Genomic DNA, 21,714 nt, shown 5'->3' with positions numbered 1-21,714 from the left:
CATCAGGGTTAGAACAGGGCAGCTTCTGCTTTATCTCAAAGCACGTTACAATTGTAAAACACTAACCCTCCTATATGGTTCAGTCATAACATGATGAGTTTGTCATCATCGGTGTCCTCTGAGTCAACACGATTATCTGCATCTGTCACCGGAAGTTGTTCATTTTAGCGTGAAATTGATATGGCCCGATCAGATGGTGCTACATCATTTACTGCAAAACTATTAACTGCATCAGAGCTGAATTTCAGATCAATATATTTGATCACAACAGCAAAAGAACAAGTATTTCCTGAACTTGAATATGGACATTAACAGACATTCTTTATTGCAACACACATCACAACTGTAAAACATTAACCCTCCTAGATGGTTAATTCATGAAATGTGCCAGAAACTACAGATTAGCGAGTGAGCCATTATCAGTTCAGTCAATTTAAGTATCAGTGTCTGTAACAGGAAGTTTTTAATCTCGGCCTGAAGTTGATGAGGATTGATCGGAGGTTTATTTTATTACCTCAGCCATGGATAGAGGGGCGAATCCAGGGGTTTATATTACTTCCTTTCTTTAAGATTGCAAGATAGGGCCTTATTTGTTTGTTTTGTTTTGTAATTATTTGTTATTTTTGTTAATTCATCCGGTAACAATACATGGCTCTTAATTAACAAGCGGCTTGTATTTGATGCAGATCTTGACCTGGTGAGTTTTGATTATGATAATCAGTAATGGGTGCCTCTAAATTCTGAGTGACACAGTGTTATACATTTTAATAGTGGATTAAGCTTGATTAAATTGAAGGGCACTGTTGGGCCTTGGCAGAGGTAGGATCTCTACTCAGTGCCATTCTAGTTAATAATTTATGGAAAAACTATTTACAGATCATCCTTGAAGCTAAGCTTCAGATCAATACTTTTCATCACAAGAGTAGAAGAACTATTTACAGAACACATTTTTAATAAACTTGAACATGGAAAAATAATAATTAAACACATTTTACTCGATGATACTTGAGTACCCTACAGAATTATCATGAATTTGACTGTTATATACCGAAAGGCGATCATAATATTCTTTCACCCTGTTGTGTTTATAAATCGAGTGGGAAAAACTGCAGAAATGCCTCCTAATGTAATGCAGATCAGCTTGTCTGTGACCAGCTGTACTGGATTGTATTAGATTTTACATGTGTTATTAAATTAAGTCACGACTAATTGCAGTAAAGATTTTATAAACAAAGCATGAATATAATGGATGCTAAGTAAAGTCTTTTTTCCCCCCTTTTTATTATTTCCTTTTTTATTTCTGTTTTGGGTTCAGTTTAAAGAAGTATTTTTTAAAACTTTTTTTGTTTTTAGTTTATGATTACCTTGGTAGTGGAGGAAAAAATACCTTATTTCCCTCTGAGATACAGCAAATTGTAAGAATGAAGCAGGATAGGATGATGGTACTCGAGTAAAGTACAAGTACTTGAAATTCTACCCGCGTAAATCCCCAGAGTGTTGAGCAGAGGGTCGTGGCAAGAGGCAATAACTCAGTCGTCGTTGCAAGTTTAATTCCAGGCTGACATTACATTTCATGAGCAATCAGTTAAAATACATCCAAGTATGAAAACATTCTTTTGGCATTCATTCGTTCCGAGTGCATCAAATAGCTACAGATCTACTACATACAGTACTTCAAGTCATTTTCTTTTTCTCTTTGCTTTAAGGTCATGGGGCTGAATCCAGCTCCCACTTTAAAGGTATTCTCCATATGGGAATTTAATGAACATTGTGACATGAATGATATCAAGCTATGGGGTTGCTACTATACTGTACAGTGTCAGTACCCTGATCTGATGGTCCATCCTAGGTTTCATGCGTACCCAGATTGTCTGCTGCAGGCCGGGCAAGGTGAGATCAGAAAACCGCTAAGAGTCAGACCACGTCTTTCTACTCGTGAGTGGATGAGATGGATGCAGACCTTGGATGTGGTCTGGTTTGCCCTTTGAATGCTTTTATTGCCCTGAAACTGATGGCAGCACTTTATGAGAAGTGCTGGAGACATAGTTGTGGTCAGGGTTAAAACGATGAGATGGTGGGACGTGGGTGTGAGCTCTAAGTGATGTTCTCCAGGATGTAAAAGATAAGCTCCATCACGATGGGCTCTTTGCCCCTCTTGCGCCCCCTGCTGTGTATGACAGGGATCAGCACGCTATCCAGGGCGTTGAGGTACTGAGCCGGGAGGGGCTGCCCATTGCTCCCGGCCACAAATCCCACCTGAAATTACAGAACAAACCACTCATTAGTTTTAATAGATTCACACCAAGCGGCTGTGGTATAAACTTTACAACTCTGCTTTATGAGAGTCCAGTGAAGTGCATCTACTCAAGTACTGCACTTAAGAACAGTTTGTCGGTATTTGTATTCTATAGCTACTTTATATTTTATACTTTATAACATGTAACAAGTGAATATCTGACAGATTGAATTACTGTTTGCTTCACGAATCACAATTTTACATAGAAAACCTGTAATGATTTGCACAAGTGATATATTACATAGTAAGTGCTAAATAGCAATATACTGCACATAAAGTATGGTAACTAACATCAGCCCCACCTCGACCAGTCACAACATTCATAGTAATACTAAAAATCAGACAAAACAAAGACAGGGGGCCAGTCTGCTGCCTAACCAGCATTTTTCTTTTAATATCGCAAGTACTGTTTGTTACTCATACTTTTGTGCATTTGTCAGTCCAGAACTTTTACAATATCTTAATATCTGAATACGTCTTCCAGACATTATTCTTTTGTGCATGTAACAGGTCTGCAAAAAAAAAAAAAAGCCCAAAATCCACATCAAAGGGAGTTACTCTCCCACATAGAAAACACTGCCTGAAATGCCTGGTTAGGAGTCATGCCTTTACTTTTCGTAACTTATGTGCATCACTATGTAACAGGCATTATATAAATATTTATAATAAAACATATACACTCTAGTCAGTCAGCAGACATACTGTTGCAGCGGCGTTATTTTCGATCACACTACCTTGCTTGCCACACTCTGCCCCTGATTGGCTACATCCTGCCTCTTGACCTCTTTAATGTTTTAAATTAGTGGAGTTCGAGGCCTGATAAACAGTATTTGTAACAATATGTTGTTGAAACTGTTTCTGACCTCTTGAGATTCAAAAGCGACACGTAGCCCCAGTTTAGCCATCCCGTCCTCTTTCAGCAGCTTGAGGTGTGGACACAGCGCCAGGCAGAAGGCCCGGGCGATCCGCTCCGTCAGCCGGTTGTGTTCAGCGGAGTCACTCGGTCCTCCTTTGGGATGATCCCCCCTCTGCAGAAAGAATACCTGCACAAAACACACACACACATGTAAAGCGCGGGAAAAGTTTCAGCTGGACTGACATTGATTCTTTCAAGCAGAACATGTACTTCTGTCCAGCGGATGATCTTTCCGTTCTCTTTGTATTCTGACTTCTGGAACATCTTCGTACTGCTGATAGACTCCATGGATTTACCATCGATGGGACTTATAACTCTGAGGGACACATACGCACAAACACATACAGATGATTTACGACGTAGACCAGACTGTATTATTTTGTTGATCTCTTTGAGCACAAAAGCTTCACTGTGAGGCTGAACTTCAAACATGTGGAAACCCTCACCCCTTATTCACAGTGCATTTCTCCTCCGCCCACTGTACACAAACAAGCTCCTGGCTGTCTGACTGGTCTAGCCGTCCACAGGTGACGGTGTAGTCTTTCATCTCCCGTAGTGACCGGCGGAGCTCGGCCATGGTTTCTACAGTGATCTGCACCATAAGCCCATCTGGGGAGAGGGGACAGGAGAAACACACAAACAGACACCAACAGCCATACACACACACACACACACACACAGCATCAACATGTACACACGCCTTGACAAACAGTCTGTTAAAATATACACAGACACACACATACAAAGATCAAGACACTCTGAATCAGGCAGTTCTGAAGAAGGGATGTTCACATGCACTGCTTTAAAAGAAATGTCAAGTTGTACATTTCCTGTGAGTGAACAGGAAAAAGTCAAGGTGACCCTGACTCACTCCCCTGAGTGCACATCCTACCTTCTACGATACTGGACTTGGCAAGGTACCCTGCAGACGCTTTCAGTGCACTGCTGAATATAAAAAAGCAGGATCCAGTCACTAAAATACAAAAAGAGAAGAAAAAAAAACACCATTCAAGACAAACTCTGTGGCTCCATTCCTGTAATAATCAGGCTTTTAAATCACAAGAAAAAACATGTAGTGCCATCTAGTGTTCAATAAGGGTAAGTGAACCCTCCCATCATTTCCTTTTAGGCAGTTTAATAGTGTTGAAATTTGAATCAAGCACAATGTTTAAAGTCATGATTACATCAAACGCAAACTTCTTGCCAATATTTATAGATATTTCCTTGTAATGTAATTTGAAAGGCTTAAAATGAGCATTTGAGAAAACTTTTCAACTTCTTGTTCTGACTTGAGGTAGATCACGTGAATATTCACAGATAGAAAAACATTTCCCCATTATTCTGACACCGCATGAACACACAGTTTCATATTTACAGAGGGTGTAGGTCCTCTTCCACGGATCCAGCCATCTTGCACCGCCATGTTTCTACAGTAGCCCAGAATGGACAAACCAGACACTGGCTCTTTCCCAACATAGGGGAGGGTAAAAGGAGGGGTGTTCAGCTGGTTGCAGTCAGCAACCAAAATGTCACTAAATCCTTCACACTGGACCTTTAAAAGTGTTTTTATTTAGTTTATAATTGATTGTATCAGTCAATCAGGACTCCCCCCCCCCCCCCCCCCCCCTTAATTGTCATGCTGATGTCCCTCACTGTATCCTGTTATGTCCCACCTTTGCGTGGCTGATTGTGGATGCTGATGGCCTGGGTCTGGTACTGGCCGTCTTCTCCTTGCACACAGATGAGGTGAGAGTCTGCTGTCTCATTGAAGCACGCCCCGATGGCCAACACATGCTCATTGGACTTATTCAAAGCCTTCATCAGCTAACATGAGACAAGTGGTCAGAGAAAAAAGGGTGATGATTGATGAAAAACACATACACATTAACTCTGTGAGGAAAAAAAAGGCTGCGTCTTACTTCATTGTACCCGGTGGTTGGTATCTTTATGCAGGTCCTCTGCGCCTCTAGATCCACAGTGAGCCCTGGCACCATTGGAAGGCTGTACCGGTAATTCCTAAAATCCTGGAACAGCATGGAAGGAGCCTGTCAACATCAATCATGGGAATTAGAACACCTTTTAATGACGGGAAACAACATACTCACCACTAACAGTCTCATGATGGTGTGACCAATTTCTCCGAACAAAGGCTTCCTAAGACGCACACTGTACAGAGGACACGGGTAAACTGGGAACAAGAAACAAAGAGTGTGACTGAGGAGGAAACCTGTAGCAGAACAGAGGCAGCGCTCAGCATTAGGGCCTTGCTTACATCTGTATTCGGCCCCCAATCGCAGCATGAGACGCAGAGGAAAGGCTTTGGCCCAGGCCACCTCTGCTCTGTGGACCAGCAGGCCGAAGAGGTAGGGCTGGTTGGGCAGAGGTAGACCTTGAAGGGACTGGAGAGTGGAGCGGATGTACAGGAAGCCTGCATGCTCCTCAGTGCCCAGGAAGCGGCTGCCGAACAAGGATAGCGAGAGATGTTTCACAACCTTTCCTACAGGGATACAGAGGAAGGACGCATGTTATTGTTATTACAGCAGAAAAAAAACACATTGAGGGGCTCGGAAGTGGGCAGAATTCACTCGAACACATCAATACTTCTACATAGCTACTCGAAAAGTGACTGCATCTTACTGCGTGCGCGGCTCTGACCTGTGAGGCTGTCCCTGTACAGCTGGATGAAGTGGCTGAAAATGTCTTTGGGGAAGCTCTTCTCCTCGGGCAGGCACTGCAGCAGTACCACCACCTCCACCTGGCCCACGGCGTGCATCCCCTTCGTCGTCACGCACCAACACTTCCTGTTAACATCTGTCACACAATCAAGGCACAACTTCAGGGGCCTACAGGGATAGCTCGACTGAAATCACATTAAGTGATCCCTTTTATGCATTCAAAAATGACGTGAAGTTAAAAAGGAAGAAAAAGGGTCTTCAGGGAAATACCAGAAATCCTCCTTTTCATCTCAGCCAGCTAAAGGGATGTGTTGGTGTCTAGTTTGACTGACAGCAGCTGGCAGGTTGCCAGAGTGAAGGTATAAGACCGTTCGGGATAAGAGATAAAGTAAACAAACTTGCGCTGTAGCCACCCAAAATAAAAAATCTCAAATATGTCTCCCTTTGCAGGGAAAGTGTCTAACAGAGCAGATAAAATGACCTTTAAAGAGAATATGAATTTCAAAATAAAGTAGGAAGTACATTGTAGGAATGTGGATGCACAAGCTTAAAAATATATACAATAAAATATATAAAATAATAAAATATATAAAATATATATTATTTACAATAATAAAAGTATTTAAAAAATTAAGATTTTGTCAGCTAATTTCATCCACTGTGAAGTGGCATATAGCAGAGTGGTTGCTTACTGAATTCTCATCGTCTCACCAGCCCCTACTGTGGCTGCAAAAATGCAAAAGTCTTGGGTTTGTCCGCTCTGGGCTTCTGTAGAAACATGTCATTGCAACACGGTGTACTTGACCCTCTAATCTTACCCTCTAACCCGACTACCCTCTACCCAGAAAAGACCCGCTCCCTGTGTAGTTATAAATGGGGTTAATCTACGGTAACAAATACACAACAATTCTTAGTTTCAAGTCATTATACACTAAATATCAGCATTATATTCGATGTATGCTTCTAAACCCCTGTTAATCCTACACACTGGCCCTATAATTGAATGGACCTGTGCAAATATATGTTGCCAATGTGCCTCTTTTTCTATGCATTTTATCACACATGATGAAAATAAATAAAAGAAACGTACAGTTGACCAGTTTGACCATAGCGAGTAGGTTTGCATTGAGGACAAACACCAGGGGCTTGGGCCTGCCGCTCTCCAACTCCTGAATGAGCAACATCTCAGAGGGCTGCTCCTCCACAGTGTAATCTGAGGAAGGAAAAACACAATAATCACTGCTGTTAGATTTCATCTTCTACAGCTGCTGTGTATTTTTCTACGACATTGTACGTTTGTCCACTTTAACCAAACAAAAGAGCCAACCTCATGAAAGATTCATGTTTGAAAATGAACTCCACTAGCTGTGCGAGGATTAATAACCATTGTCTGCGGCTGCTCCTAAATAAGATGCAAAGACCAGGGAGGTTTAATTAATGCCATTGTTTCTGAAATGCCTTTGTTTAACCAGGCAAGGTGGGGTTCACATTATCATTTACAGTACCAGCGCTAACAATGCGTAATCATGACTTTTAAGAGGGGGGAAAAAGGAAACATTAATACAACACATGCACATGTGCTTGTTAGGTGCCTTGCTCAGTGGCACTCTGATGGTGGGGGTTTTCTTCCCATCAGCCAGATGCACTGCTAATTTCACTTACAGTCAGACAAAGTTGAGTAATAACAGTAGAAAAATGTAACAATCCCGCATTAAAATGTCCATTAATGACTAGACCTCTGTTATCTGCTCAGTTGTGTAGTTACATTATCATACATGTTTCCAGCGATGTTCAAAACCAGAGAAATACATGATTTTACTTGAAGTAACATTGCGTTTAATTTCCTCACTGGCCTCAATAACTTCCGGGGGAACATCAGATGATACGTGTGTTGTTGTTTTTTTTCATTTCAGAGTCACTTTAGATCGATGAAGAATGAAGACAACAGCTGCCTTGACCCCACTCTGCCTAGGGGTTTTGTTTTGTGTTGATTGAGAGACCCCTAGTGGCAGAAATGATACATGTCTCTAAATTAGAGGCTGCCAATGCAACACAATCACCCGTTAATCTTTAATTGATGGTACTTAAGATTGAAGTGTTCAATTAGGTGATTCAGAATTAATCTTTAACTGATGTCACTTCAGTTGTTTCTTCCTTTCGTCATCGCCAAATGATCAACTCAAAATCAAAGACCAGAATTTCCACTGGCTTTGTGCTGGCTGATTGGCAGCAAACTCCCTTCTTTTCGTGCCTCTCCTCTTATCTTTGCACCACGCACACTGTGCAACTTTTGAAGGTCAGGGTAATCCAGTTGTTTTGCTTAATCTTTGACTCTCGCCCTCAAATTGGGTGGGAGCCGTCTTACCTCCTTTGACTCCGGTGGAGGTGAGGATGGGTGGCAGGCCGTCCAGAGGGATGAGGTTTGCGGAGCTGCTCACCAAAGCTGTGGTGCCCCACCCGTAAGGACCACAGGCCTCCTGGAGGAAGAGGACGGCAGAGGAGTGAGCCCAACTTTTGTCGGACAAGCTACCTGACAAATAAGTCCTGTGTTGTGTTTTTGGGTGACCCTACGTTGATATTGGTCCCATGTGGACGCAAGGCTCTCCTGATCTGTGGCGAACCGACAGGACTTTTAACCGGCCCGCCCAGCGCTCGTCTCATCAGCGGTGAGAAGTTGGGCCCTCTGACCGGTGTGGTCGGAGCAGACTCCGACTGCTTATTGAGGATCTCATCTGCAAACCACACCCTCCTTTTCCCCCTTGGAGGTGTCCCTGATGGGAAAGATGAAAGAATTACTTAGCTACTTGCTTTTCATTTTAAAATCAATCTGTAAAAAAAAGAAAGAAAGAAAGAAAGAAAGAAAAAACAAAACAAAACAAAACATCGCTCACTTTTAATGAGGGTTGAATGGCAGGAAATGCAAACTCTTCCCTCTTTGCCATCCAGATGTGTGAGTCTGAACTTCAGACTGGAGCAAAGTGCACAGAAGACCTGACGACACACACATCGCATAAAGACACACGTGTTATAAGGTAAGAAAAGAATGATGCTCGACATTTAAACTTCACATATTTTTCCTCACCTTCCCACAAGCGCGGCAGTGGTGCCTCCTCTTAGTGAACGTAAACTTGACCCCGCACTTCATGCACACCAGAGCCTGAGCATCAGGGATCCACACCGGGGCCACCTCCCCGAGGACGGTGCCTCGATCCTTGGACAGGATCCCAACAGGGCTCGACTCATTGTCAGGATCCACGGGGGAAGCTGCGCAGTCTCCCATCGCTCCCTCCCCGCTGTCTGCGGTCTCATCTCCTCCATCAGAGCTTCCCATCTTGAACTGGCTCTGGAGCTCCTCGTGTGCTGCCGTCACCTCTGAGCTGCAGGACTGCTCCTGCTGCTCCAGCCTGCTCTCCTCCAGCTCCTTCTCCTCGACCACAGAGTCCTCCTTTGATGGGAGAACCTGGGGCTCCTTCTTCTTCTCCCCTGCCGATCCGTCATCATCCTCTGGCCAGGCAGCCTTGGCGGGGCTCAGCACCAGGGGGCTGGAAGACTCCCCCCATGTGGAGATGGTGGTCACAGTGCAGCTGCCCTCCTCCAGCTGGGAGGGTGAAGCAGTTTTGGCAGGATGCTCGGATGGTTTCTGCTCACACGGCTCAAAGCTGCCTCTGACGGACACGTCTGAAGTCGTCTTGGAGGGAGACTCTGGTCGTATTTGGCCGCAGCCCAGTCCTGGTTTGGACACGTCTCCATCTTTGAGCACCAGCAGGCAGGGTCTGTTCAGCCAGTGGTGCTTGGTGTCCTGGAGAGACGGGTTGTCTCCCTCATCTGTGATGAGGACATCATAAACACTTCATGTCTCTGTGTCTCTTTCTGTCAGACACACACACTTAAACACACCATGCTCATGAATAATGAACCATTTGGTGTGAAACTGTGTTCACATGTGCTAAGTGGCCATTTAGCAGCGTGTGGTCATTTATTTCCTGACCCTGCGCATGCCTGATAGCTCTCAATCATCACTAAAGGCAGCACTGACACACAGGTGCCCTTGAGAGGTGTTTCACTGAACAGACTACATGGAGAGGACTAATTGTTGACATGAAACCAATAAGCAATTGGTGGTCGCAAATAGCTTCTGGCTTCCAGGAGGAGAAAGAGTTCCATCTGGTTTTAATTGGCTCTGCTGGATGAGGATCCGCAGATACTTTTTTTTTTTTTTCTTTACAGATGTTTTGTTCACACTAAAGCTGTTTTTCTGGCCCTGTGTATTGGCTCATTGTGTGTGGTAATAACATGTTTCTGTACATTGGAGTTTTCTATTGATCACCTGAGACAGCACAACAGCACCAAATGCAAAAAATGACTCCATTCATAATCTAGACATTGACATCCAACATAGAGGCTGTGATTACAGCCAATGAGCATCCTTCCCTCATCTGTGAGTCACGTCATAACCATCACTGTAATGCAACGACAGTTAACGTGTCCACAGCTGCTGTTTCATTGAGCCGGTTCGTGAATATGACTCAGGACCAGAAGCAGTAGAAATCCCAGAAAACCAAAACAGCTGCTCAGCTGACACTCCTGCACCGTGTGATGCGCTCTGGCATCAAAACGCTTAAGAATATTTGATAGACTGATTTCTCGGGTTAAACTGCATTGCAGCTGCTTCACAGAAACCATTAAAAAAAGGAAAGGCGGGCCGTGTGGCTCCTGCTGCGGGGCTACAGAGTGAAGATCACCCCGCGACACGGCGGTGGGGCTCCGGCTGACTGGAGCAACCGTTTCCCCGGGACGGTGACGCATTCAGCACACGTGCAAATGTTTAATCCGCTCGCAGGCACTGAGACCACCGGCGGCAATGCGACACTCACCCCGCATCCCGTTACATCAGATCCAGCTGGACACTCGCACCGGGGTGGTGTTTACCGGGGAGCCTGGTGCGCGTATGTGCGCAGCAGTCTGCACACAGGGCATGTGCGCAACACACATACATGATGATGCGGACTATGCGCGGCAGCCAAAATGCTGGATCAGCAGTTTTCTGTGACAAACACAGACGCGCAGTATCATCCTCTCGTAACGCGCAGGCAGGCAATGAATGGAGAGTAAAGCAAGCAAGCAAAGCGAGCAAAGCGAGCGAGGAAGCATCCCCACCCCGCTGCTGTGGACGCTGCTCTTACCCTCAGTTATCGCTCCCAGAAGGCTTTCATTCTCGTCATCCCGCGCAGAGAAGAACTTCAGCATTTTATCCGGTTACATCTGAGTGCGGAGCGAAACGGGTTCAAGCAGCAGTGCCTTGCTCACCAGCTGGAGGATGGGATGGGGTTTTTTTCGCCTCTCTTCCCCCCTCTCTGTGATCTCCCTCCTCCCCTGTGTCTCTCTGCAGCTCTTTGAAGAAACTCAAGAGGTGTGCAGAAACGTCCCTCCCCAGTTTGCTGTCTACACAGCCCGCAGGACAGCGCACAGGCCAACACAACACAGCTATGATGCCAGATATGAAAAAAACCCTGCGTGCATGCATGCAAGCATTTATCAACACCCGGTCATATCTTAGGTTTCAGCATCACTCAATTTGAAGATCATTTTATTCATTCTATAATCTTTACTTATCAATGATCACAGCACCATGTAAAAAATGTTAATCACCTTTATTTTGTTTCATAAACAAAAGTCTTAAGACTTGCTTTAATGACCACTGTAATCCTGACCATGACTGACAAAGTGGAGAGGGGATTTAACCATTTACCAGAGGGGAATATGTTCTTTTTTGTTTGTTTGTTTAAGTGCACAAGCCAGTCTGACTCAGGACATACGTGGGCCATCCATGGTAAAATAGAAAAGTCTCTGGTTTGTGGGGATAGTGTCTGATATGTCTAGACTTTAAAACACTGGAGTAGCTTTCTCGCTTCGTTGCAGTCCAGTCCGTGCGTAGATCTTCTTCACGTTCGTCAGTTTGCTTCGTTCTTTGAGGCTTCATCGAAGTTCTCCACCAGATCTGCAGAACAACACATTGTTAATAATTATAATTCAAGTAAACACTTTCACGTGAATCTGTATTTACTCTACAACTACAATCTACAATTTACTCTTTGGTGTCAAATGAGACCAAATGAAGCTGAATTTAGTCTCTGCAAGGACTGAATAGACCAATATCACTTCTACAGTGTGGATCTTCTCAAGTTAACTAAATAACAGAGTTTGTGCAGTATTTAGGAAATCTTCTAAACATGTGAAAAATAACAAATCTTAGAATGTGTTATGAAAATAAGTTCAAGCGTGTGTAAAAAAGAAAACACTAAACTGAGTTTTTATGCATCCAATACCAATATCATACCTGGAACATCATCATCCTCTTCCTCGATGTCCTCTGCCTTCGGAGCCTTGCTGTCGAGAGCTGAGATGAAATGTATAATAAAAAAACATGTTATAGCTTTAACTTTGGTCATTTAATGATTTTAACCAGATCTGAAATCATTTCATAGAGGATAAGCTGGTGATATTCTTTATTTTTGTCATCGTCAACCACGCTTGGGCCGATATTAGATATTATTGAACGTTATTTGCCATCATATGCAATGCTTTTCACAATACCGAATACTGAATAGCTGTTAAGGTATTTAAAGGCTTTTATTTTGAAAAGACAATGCAGGCAGAGCATTCATGGCAGTGGAGGCTACACATGTCCATATTTGGGAGGTTACAACAGGAAGAATGCCAGCTCACAAATTTGGGAATATTCTGGGTTTAAAGCGGGAGAAAATGGCGAGTCAAAGGATTTGAATTCGGCTACGTGGCGTCTTTGCCTCACTTCAGCGTCCATCACCCAGCGCCGTTCGGTCGGCTGGTCTCACCAAGCGAATTATCAACAACCATATTGTCTGTTGTGATATTTAGACGGGACAAGATTATGATAAAACATTTTAGATATCGCCCAAGCTTATTGTCAACAAATCCCAAGAAAAGAAAAACACAAAAATTTATTTTACTGACAAATCTTTCATTGTGGCCTAACCCTGATACATCTTACTTCCCCGTGCTACAGAGCTCTGCTGTTGTCACCGTTAAACACTATTTTTCTTTTTTTTAAATTCAAATCATTGATTCATTATCACGCACATGGATACTGTAGTTTTCGTTGACCGCACATCCACTGTCCAGCTGCAGGAAACACTCACTAGAGCAACAGACGTGTACTAATCCACCTCTAAAAATAGTGCTCGTCAAATTCTCTTTATTCTAATTCTATTTACTTCTTTTTTGAGAAAAGTCTACTACAAACTATAGCGGCCAGAGGTTGTAGAACATTATTTTATGTCTTTTAAGAAAAGAAACTATAAAACCAGAGCCACAGAGAGACAGAGGACATTGAATTTTACACAAATTTACTGACATTATGCCACGGATGTGATTTCAATGTTCTGCCTCAAGTCAGTGCTTCAGTAGTGAACCGTCTGTTACTCAGCAGCCACATCGTAACAAAAAATTTAAAAATAAATACACATTTTCAGCTCATTTTATCAAGTAACAGATGTTTTGTGGCATGATTTTAATATGACAATCTTTCGTTGCCCGCAACCTTCTCTGTCATCACTAACTGAATATTAATATAACCAATCTCACAGTACAGCTGTGCGTTGTTCAACATAATAAGAGCCGCAATCAAATTTCATACTTGTTTTGTGGTCTGACAGCAGTCGACAGATGTTCAATAAAATATGACCCCGCATCACAGATATGCCACTTTGCACAGGAGTCATATTATGACATGACCTCTGTGTTTGGTGCAATATGGTTGTTAATTTTTTAAAATATTGAAACTTTAGTGTATGCAGGATTAAAATCACAGCCAATATCTGCAATTATACTCATTACTAGAGGTCCTCAGATTATACTAATCCAACGCAAATTGGTCTTAAACCAGAACACCTCATCCTCCCCTTTTACAGTGATTGTTGAATGTCACAGCACCCACCTTGCCGAGGGAACTGTTCCGCCAGTTTGCGCAGGCTGCTGAGGCTGTCTGCTCCCAGCTGGCTAAGAATGCCGGGAAGCATCTCCGTCAGCTGTTTGGTCTCAGCGTGGCCGGTGATGGCAAACGTGTTGGCGGACAGAGAGGCCTGAACTTTGGGGTTGTTGAAGTGGATCACAGTCCCGTCATCCTTGATCATGTTCACCTGAGAGGTGGAGTTGTTAAAGTTAAGGCCACATAAATGATAAAAACATGACTGAGCTCTACATTCAGTTTCCTTATGCGAAAGACTGATTTACCTCCTCAATTCCAGCAATGTTGTTGACAGCCAACTTCTTTAATGAACTCTGAAGCTTCTTGTCATCAGCAGTTGCAGTTCTGTGTACCACCTTCTTCTTCCTGCGTGCAGATCCCTACAATCAAACAGAAGATAAGACTCATTACTGACAGCAACATGAAGAGTGACAGCATTAAAAGAAAAAGAAAAGGCCGAAGAGGCACAAAGCCTTTGTTGTAAAATCGTGTTTATTTTAGTGTTTCTCAAACTCAATACACACAAACGCCAGTGATTTCATAAGTGGTTTCAATTCAGTGCTGCAGTTGGGCAGGTCTTTGGGGCCGATAAGGATACAGATATCTGGGAGTTTAAAAAAACCCCAGATATTGTCATATAGTTGGCCTCCTGCTGAGGTCCTGCTTGACTTCTACTCTGAGTAGAACATTTTGACTTTATTCAACAATAAACTTGTCATAGGTCTCTTGTGGTAGAAATAACAAACATACTGGCCGGCTTCAAGTGACTATAGCAATAAATCAGTGACAAACTAATAGATTTGCTATACTGCAGTCTACAAGGTGAGTCAGTATCTGTCCTGTTTTTGTCAACAAATATTACAAACTCAGAAATATACATTTTTTCCATAACCGAGTAAACAAGCTGATCTCTGAGGAAAATATGGTCCCTGGAACACAGTGTGAAGCTAGGAATGTGGCAGGGTCCGCCACATATAAACAAAGTAAAAGGTAATAATTTAGTCTAAAAATGTGTCTCATATTGAACATATGAGACACAGTTTTAGGCTAAATTATTGAAGTTACGAAATTAGGGGATTGCTCCTTAATTCATTATGTGATTTAATCAGTTTTTTGATGTTTGCATTATGATTTTTTTTATGCTGAAACAAACATTACAAACAAACTATCTGTTTTCATGACTGAATAAACAAACTGACCTGGAAGAACAACACAATTTCCTCCTGTTTTACTTTGTTTATATGTTGGACTGTACTGAGGACAAACCACAACATGAATTTCAACAATTACTTGTAGTAGGCTACATATTATTAACTCTGTAAAACTTGTAAATAATAAATGTAATAAAAATACAAACACCACTTGAAATGGAAAGATGTAGTTGAAGTTGGTTGTAGTTGAAGTTGGTTGAAGTGTATTTTATTAGACATAATTAAAAAGAGGCAAACCATGAAATCACTAACACGCACAACATGCTATTATGCACTTTAATGTAGCATATGTCATTACACCTCTCCAGTCAAAACAAAAGCCCGTTTATTGGGTGTACACTCACCTTTCCTCCTATCCGGACCTGGGCTTGAAGCTTTGCCAGTTTTTCTTGATTCATGTTTTCACCTACAATGTGACAGAAATGGATATAGTACTTATAAAAACTAAAACATACACATTAATGTTTTTAGCTACACAGCTAACATGCTGCTGCCCTGTCGACTGTCAGCAGCAGCTCTAGCTACAACACCATGAGCTAACCGGACAGTTTACAAATAAACGAACAGGAAAACCCGATAAACAGACATTAAACTTGACAGGAAAACTGGACCACGCTGATGCAATAGTAACTCAGACTAGCAGACAGTCCGCTGTGTGTGTGTGTGTGTGTGTGTGGTTATAAGCTGCAGATGAAAACACAACACGGGCCCTCCGGACTGAGCAACACACAGCGTGTCACGGTTCCGCTCAGCCCGACAGCTCTGCTCCGACCAAACACCAACATCCACAAACACCAAACGTCGCACACACACCAACATTAATGAGGCCAAACCTGCTCTAAAGTCCACAGAGGCATGCGGTACTGAAAGATGGAGGTTATCAGGAAGAGATTACGTCACATACCGTACGGATCTTTCTTCTTCGTCTTCGTTTCCGACCAGCTGGATGACCTTTGGCGTCGTGCTGCCACCTACAGGACACTTTATCAACTACACCAACACACACTGAATAAATACTGAATCAGCATTTATTTGTGGAGATTTCTTTGTAACAGCAGCCAGGGACAGTAATATTGCAATAAACAATAACAATTGTAAAAAAAATAAACAACATAATAAAGAGGTAAGAAGCAGAAATAGACTCATATACATTATATTGTAGTGTAATTGTAAGCAGTGTGGCACTGTGTTGTTGTTGTTGTTGTGGTTGTTTTTTTACTGATATTTTATAATGAGACAACAGGTTATTTGAACTATTACTGCCTCTTGGGCCATGAATTTGGCAATATATAGATTTTTTAATCAGTTATTTAACATTGCCAGCACTTCAAAACTGCTTGTCCCCACAGTCATGGATAGAAAAATAAAAAAAATAAAAAAAAAAAATAAAAAAAGGAAAAGGAAAAAGCACTGCTGAGAGATTTTAAGAAAACCTAAATGAAAAAATAAATAAATAAATAAAAAAAAATAAAAAAAAACTTTTGCAAATTGAGTGATCAAATTAGATTTTAAAACTCACAATGAACATAATTACAGCTGAATTACATCTGCTGTTAAAAAAAGGGTTTAATTTAGAATTCCCAAATCATGTTGTCTATTTTTGACAGCATATTCTGACCAAGTGTGTTGCATTTGCAGTCTTTAAACACACAGTGTGTCATTTTTGCCAGCAGAGGTCCCTCAAACAAAACAAAACAAAAGACAGAAGTAGTGGGGGATCATGGGTGCTGCTCCCTTTATTGTTCCACAGCCACAATCGCTGATGAAAAGCCGTCTACGTGACACAGGCAGGAATATTTACGGACAAGGTTATGTATCAAAGTACTATTCATGTTATGTGCAGTCATGTTCACTGACTTACTTTCTCTCTCTGACTCCATTCCGGAAGTTGTACTGGCATTCCACCCCAGTAAAAGGTTGCGTTGAGTTGAATATTGTATTTCCCAGGGTTTGAACATTGTGGGGAAATTTTGTGATGATGATGTAACTACACAGCTCAACAAAATGTATTGCAAAGGTTTTGTCATATTATGATGTTTCAATGTGGAAATGTTACATATGGAATCTTTAAGTTTGCTATTCGTTTCTCCAATCATGTGTCTGCCTATTTCATTCCACCTGACAGTTGAGTTGTTCTCCACGTTCTGTCACGGCACAGTTCACATCTTGTGACACTGTAATTGAATGACGGCTCTCAAAGTGTGCCACCTAAACGCTGAATGCAATTAAACCCCCAGAGCAGCAGCGGGAGCTGTGATTAGCAAGAGTTCTGCCAACATGCAACAGCAGGTACATTGTTTTTTTTACTTTATTTTGATGCACAGTTTAAAAAACCAAATATAATGAAAAAGAGACTCATATTTCCTTTTTTTTAAGAATGTGTCATGATTGATTATAATTAATATAATTGATTGGATTTGGATAATTATAAAAGAGTGTAATTGAACACTGAACAAGTCTAATTATCACTGTGCCACACAGACTCCATACAGAGAGAAAGATACGGAGATACAGACGTCCTCCTCAGATTAACTCCTTCTTAACACATATGATAGATAGATAGATAGATAGATAAATAGATAAATAGATAGATAGATAGATAGATAGATAGATAGATAGATAGATAGATAGATAATATGTTAATATGCTCTCGATTGAAGCTCGTCTGTTCACTCTTGTTTAACCTCAGTTTCTATCGCGCTCCCTCTTCACCTTCTTAGCTTCCTTGAAAAGTGGGGTTCTTTTTTCTTTTTGCAGTGCAGTGCAGAGTTTCTACAGTTAGTCCAGTTCTTCCACAGTTACCTGAGATAGTGTCTGGGGGAAAACAATGCCTCTTCCTGCTTTGGTTTGCTTTGTGCCCAGGCAGGCTGAATATCAAAGTGAATGAAACAATCCATACAGGGACAAAGTCATTTCTCTACATTAATAACACTGTGCAATCGGTATTTTAAAAAAAGTCTTGCTAGTTTCAAGAGACAGAATAACCAATTTGAAATGACCTTTATATGTAATAATTGAATAAACACATGAAGTTCAATTTAATCAGACCAAGTCATTTAATTTATTTACACTGACTTAACATGATTACATGCACAATTAACATGTTTTCAAAGCACTTTAAGTCTTTTAGGAAAATTATTTTTTGCCATGTAGACATTTCAGCAGCATTATGAACAAAGGTGACAGCTTGTCAGATGGAAAAAGCATGTTAGAGGAATAATTGAACGTTCAGACATGAATATTTTAGACGGGTTTTGATGCATCAAATTGAGCTGAACGTTGAGAGAAAAAAGATATCCCACATTATACATAAAATCACAATACCACCAGTTCATGGAAGATTCAAAGAACACATGAAAATCAACAGTGCAATCATAGTTTATGTAAGATTCCAACTGAGAGTCTAGTGATGGGTCCCAGAACTTAAACCATCTGTATTTCAGTAAAGTTTTCACAGCTTCTTTCCGTTTTATCCCACAGTTCTTTGAGACATTGTGGCCATGGTTCAGGTTGTGGCCATGGTTCAGGTGATGCATTTGAGCTCAGTGTCCGGCAGAGGTAATTTACCAAGGCAGCGGCAGTCAGGCGGCCCAGCACCCGAGTTGCTGGTCTCCACCGAGCTGCGGAGCACGCTACGCTGCCAGCGGTGTAGTTGATGAAAGTTTGGGCCCCAGCAGCTGTGGATCAACATGAAGATTTTCCTCAGAACAGCCTTTCTCAGCAGGATGTAGACCCAGGGGTCCAGGATCTGGTTCCAGGTGGCCATGCGTACCACCACCAGGAGACTGAACGATGCAGGCTCGCCTTTCGCTCTGATGCTCATCATGACGACATGGATCTAACGGGAAATGAAATAATTAATTGTCCAATTATAATTGTGCTTGATGATGCCACTGTGCATCCCGCTGTTAACCTTGTTGTGTTTTAACTGAGCTACTTGCTTATCTACATGAGGTCTGGGCCAGCAATAGTTTGTTGACAGGATGTGAGTGTGTGTCAATTCTCATAATCCATGATTCATTTCATTTTTAAAGGAACAGTTTGGTTCCATTTTTTAATCAAACTTGCATTAAATAACATGAATAAACCTGGGACTTCTCCCACCGAAGCAAAAATGATATCATAATTATATTGTGAATAAATAGTTAATGAATAAATGGAAAAAAGCTTGTTAGATTCTTTGCTTTGATCCACTGTTACAGGAAAAACATGTCTGGTACAAACTGGCTGTCAAACAAAACAGCACTGGTGGGAGATTTTAAGAAAGACTAAATGAAAATTAAGATCACTTCTTCTGTCCTTTTGCCAAAAATGTGAGTAGTATAAAAATATGTTTAAAAAAACAAACACTGATAGCCTTATAACTGTAGAAGACGAGGGGTTTAGCATGAACTGAGGTGGTGGCGTAAATCACAGTGCGCTCTTGGAGAAGCAATAAGACTCATGAAGGAGACAGGAGAGGGAGCTGGACATGTATGTCTTGCTCCGAGGGGGCGAGTGGATATTTTTGAAGGACAGTGTGTATATTTGCTCCAGCGTTCTGGACATATTGCAGTTTTTTTTAGGAGTTTTGAGGAGAGGTCAGACAGAACAGCTATTGAATCTGAGCCTTGATGTCACAGACGGATGGACCGGAGCTTCAGCAGCGAAGAATGAAAGAATGAGAGGGAGAGACAGACTGAAAATGAAAGCCCTAAAAACGACCTTTTTTGAGTCACTTTTCCATCACACATCATGGATAATAAAACCTGCCAGGTTTCTGCCTCATTTTAAAACCAAATGTTCTGCCTCTTGACAGTCAATTTGTACTTAACACTGTTCAAGTTCCATGACAGACACACTGGAAAACAGGAGATGAGGTTTGAAGATCAGACAAATGATGGTATGACGGAATGTAAATGTAAATTTGGATGGATAAAGCAGGCTGAAACAACATCTACAAAGGGGCTCCTGATGTGTCAGCCCCCACACTGTGAGTTCTGATGACAGAAAGCAGAGTTGAAGGTCTACTGAGGAGGATATCTTACCAGTAATGGGCCCCAACACACACAGGACACCAACATGATAGCCAGCAGCTGGCAGATCATCTCTATGTGGTAGGACGTGCCCCTGCAGTGATGCTTGCGGCGTAGCCTGGCCTGCAGCAGGACACAGCTTGTCAGTGTATTGCACACAATGGAGAGCAGTAAGGCCAGCAGCCCCAGCATGGAGAACAGCAGGGGCAGGAGCACATCCAGCCAGTCTTTGGGTTCCTCCATATGGAAGAAGCACCAGCTCCTGGAGCTCTGAACCTTATAGGGCCTCCACAGCAGCATAGGCAGCGCGGCTACCAGGGCGGCCAGCAGCCAGGTGAGTCCCAGCAGCCTCCTCATGTGGTGGGAAGCTAATGCCGTGGAGTGGAAGATGGGCCTGGTGACTCCAATGCAGCGCTCCACCGCCATGGCACTGCCCAGGAACAGGGGGCTCAGGCCGAAGAACACCATGCACGCCCCGAAGATGCTGCACACGATGCGGTGAGGGTCAAACGTCTCCCATTTCTTGTGGGAGCCGTAGACGAAAAGCACCAGTGAGCCGATGATGAGGTGGCCCAGCAGGTCTGTGACCACCAGGCTGCTGGCGAACAGCAGGAAGGATGCCTTAGACTTGATCCGGATGCGGTTGTAGGATTTGACGAGGATGAAGAGGGCGAGGCTGTTGGACAAGACGCCCACGGTCATGGAGATGACAGAGGCAGTGACAGACAGCTCCTGCTGGCTGCAGGTGTTGTTGCTTGGTCTGACCTCTGACCTGCAAGTGGGCTCTGAGCTCCCATTGGCTGACATGGTGGAAATAAAATCTAAAGGAGAGAGAGAGAGAGAGACTTCAGACTATTTTTTTCTACCAACATGTTTAAAAAAGTCTGGTGAGAGATTTACCTTAAAAGTGATGACTTCAGCCAGAGCCCATAGTTTCACTGGTCTGGATCTGTAAACGACACAGAATAATAGATCATTATTATAATAAAGCGTTTAATACATTTACTATACAGTGCACGTGCAGCTTTGGGAGTGAGACTTACTTTGCCATGAAGTGTGGTGATGTGTATTTTCCTTTCACAATTCTAAGAATTATACAACTAAACTGCAGTGAAAGCTATTTTAATAAACGTAAACAAAAAATAATAATTAATTAAAAGTCAATCACACTATACCATCTTTAAATGGGAGATGTCCTCCATTCCCAAAAGAGTCAACACTGAGCCAGTTTCTTACCTCAAGTTAGTCTTCTCTTTCAGAGCTCACCATAAGTCTACAGCCTCTTCACTTTCTTTTACGTCTTTTGTCATGGTCAAAAAAACAAAAACTAATCAAATCGAAGTCGTCTCAGCCCGGCAGTAAATCCCACTGAAAGTCCCGAAACTGCTCTCCTCGAATCTTCCCGTCGAGGCAGCAGAGTTGTGTGATGTGCGCACCTCCGTCTGCGCTCCGCTGGTGCCAAGTGGGTGAAGGCGGACGAGCTCCAGTCTGTCTGCGAGGCTGCACACATGTGTCTCATTCTGCAAAAAAAACAAAAAAAAAAACACCACAAGTCTGCTCTTTATTTGAGTGTCGACTCTCTCTAGACATAAAAAA

The 21,714-nt window shown here is 42.4% G+C and overlaps 3 protein-coding genes across 6 annotated transcripts; all 3 read right to left on the bottom strand.

The window, feature by feature from the left end:
* Nucleotides 1-1,529: 1,529 nt before the first annotated feature.
* On the bottom strand, nucleotides 1,530-11,381 carry zfyve9b (zinc finger, FYVE domain containing 9b). Of its 3 annotated transcripts, XM_030434113.1 has the most exons (17): nucleotides 11,071-11,379; nucleotides 10,762-10,931; nucleotides 8,970-9,712; nucleotides 8,779-8,878; nucleotides 8,459-8,658; nucleotides 8,253-8,364; nucleotides 6,978-7,100; nucleotides 5,868-6,023; nucleotides 5,485-5,709; nucleotides 5,318-5,400; nucleotides 5,132-5,236; nucleotides 4,886-5,036; nucleotides 4,105-4,185; nucleotides 3,659-3,821; nucleotides 3,423-3,528; nucleotides 3,160-3,339; nucleotides 1,530-2,256 (listed from the first exon to the last, which is right to left on the bottom strand). In XM_030434113.1, the coding sequence occupies exons 2-17, from the start codon at nucleotides 10,766-10,768 to the stop codon at nucleotides 2,095-2,097; spliced, it is 2,697 nt and encodes an 898-aa protein (XP_030289973.1). In that variant the 5' UTR covers nucleotides 10,769-10,931; nucleotides 11,071-11,379; the 3' UTR covers nucleotides 1,530-2,094. The 3 variants fall into 3 exon arrangements, with proteins under 3 accessions (XP_030289973.1, XP_030289972.1, XP_030289974.1); XM_030434112.1 differs by lacking the exon at nucleotides 10,762-10,931 and having other exon boundaries at nucleotides 11,071-11,378; XM_030434114.1 differs by lacking the exons at nucleotides 1,530-2,256; nucleotides 3,160-3,339; nucleotides 3,423-3,528; nucleotides 10,762-10,931 and having other exon boundaries at nucleotides 3,663-3,925; nucleotides 11,071-11,381.
* A 138-nt stretch (nucleotides 11,382-11,519) lies between these two features.
* btf3l4 (basic transcription factor 3-like 4) lies at nucleotides 11,520-16,056 on the bottom strand. 2 transcript variants are annotated; one of them, XM_030434117.1, is made up of 6 exons: nucleotides 16,008-16,056; nucleotides 15,448-15,509; nucleotides 14,159-14,272; nucleotides 13,863-14,064; nucleotides 12,225-12,284; nucleotides 11,520-11,885 (listed from the first exon to the last, which is right to left on the bottom strand). In XM_030434117.1, the coding sequence occupies exons 2-6, from the start codon at nucleotides 15,499-15,501 to the stop codon at nucleotides 11,839-11,841; spliced, it is 477 nt and encodes a 158-aa protein (XP_030289977.1). In that variant the 5' UTR covers nucleotides 15,502-15,509; nucleotides 16,008-16,056; the 3' UTR covers nucleotides 11,520-11,838. The 2 variants fall into 2 exon arrangements, with proteins under 2 accessions (XP_030289977.1, XP_030289976.1); XM_030434116.1 differs by having other exon boundaries at nucleotides 15,937-16,029.
* A 2,570-nt stretch (nucleotides 16,057-18,626) lies between these two features.
* On the bottom strand, nucleotides 18,627-20,925 carry ptgfr (prostaglandin F receptor (FP)). Its single transcript, XM_030434372.1, has 2 exons — nucleotides 20,131-20,925; nucleotides 18,627-18,941 (listed from the first exon to the last, which is right to left on the bottom strand). The coding sequence occupies exons 1-2, from the start codon at nucleotides 20,923-20,925 to the stop codon at nucleotides 18,627-18,629; spliced, it is 1,110 nt and encodes a 369-aa protein (XP_030290232.1).
* Nucleotides 20,926-21,714: the final 789 nt, after the last annotated feature.

The sequence above is a fragment of the Sparus aurata genome, chromosome 11, assembly GCF_900880675.1.
Source record: "Sparus aurata chromosome 11, fSpaAur1.1, whole genome shotgun sequence".
Lineage (NCBI taxonomy): Eukaryota > Metazoa > Chordata > Actinopteri > Spariformes > Sparidae > Sparus > Sparus aurata.
The sequence above is the reverse complement of the archived record's forward strand: the minus strand, read 5'-3'. Positions and strand labels throughout refer to the sequence as shown.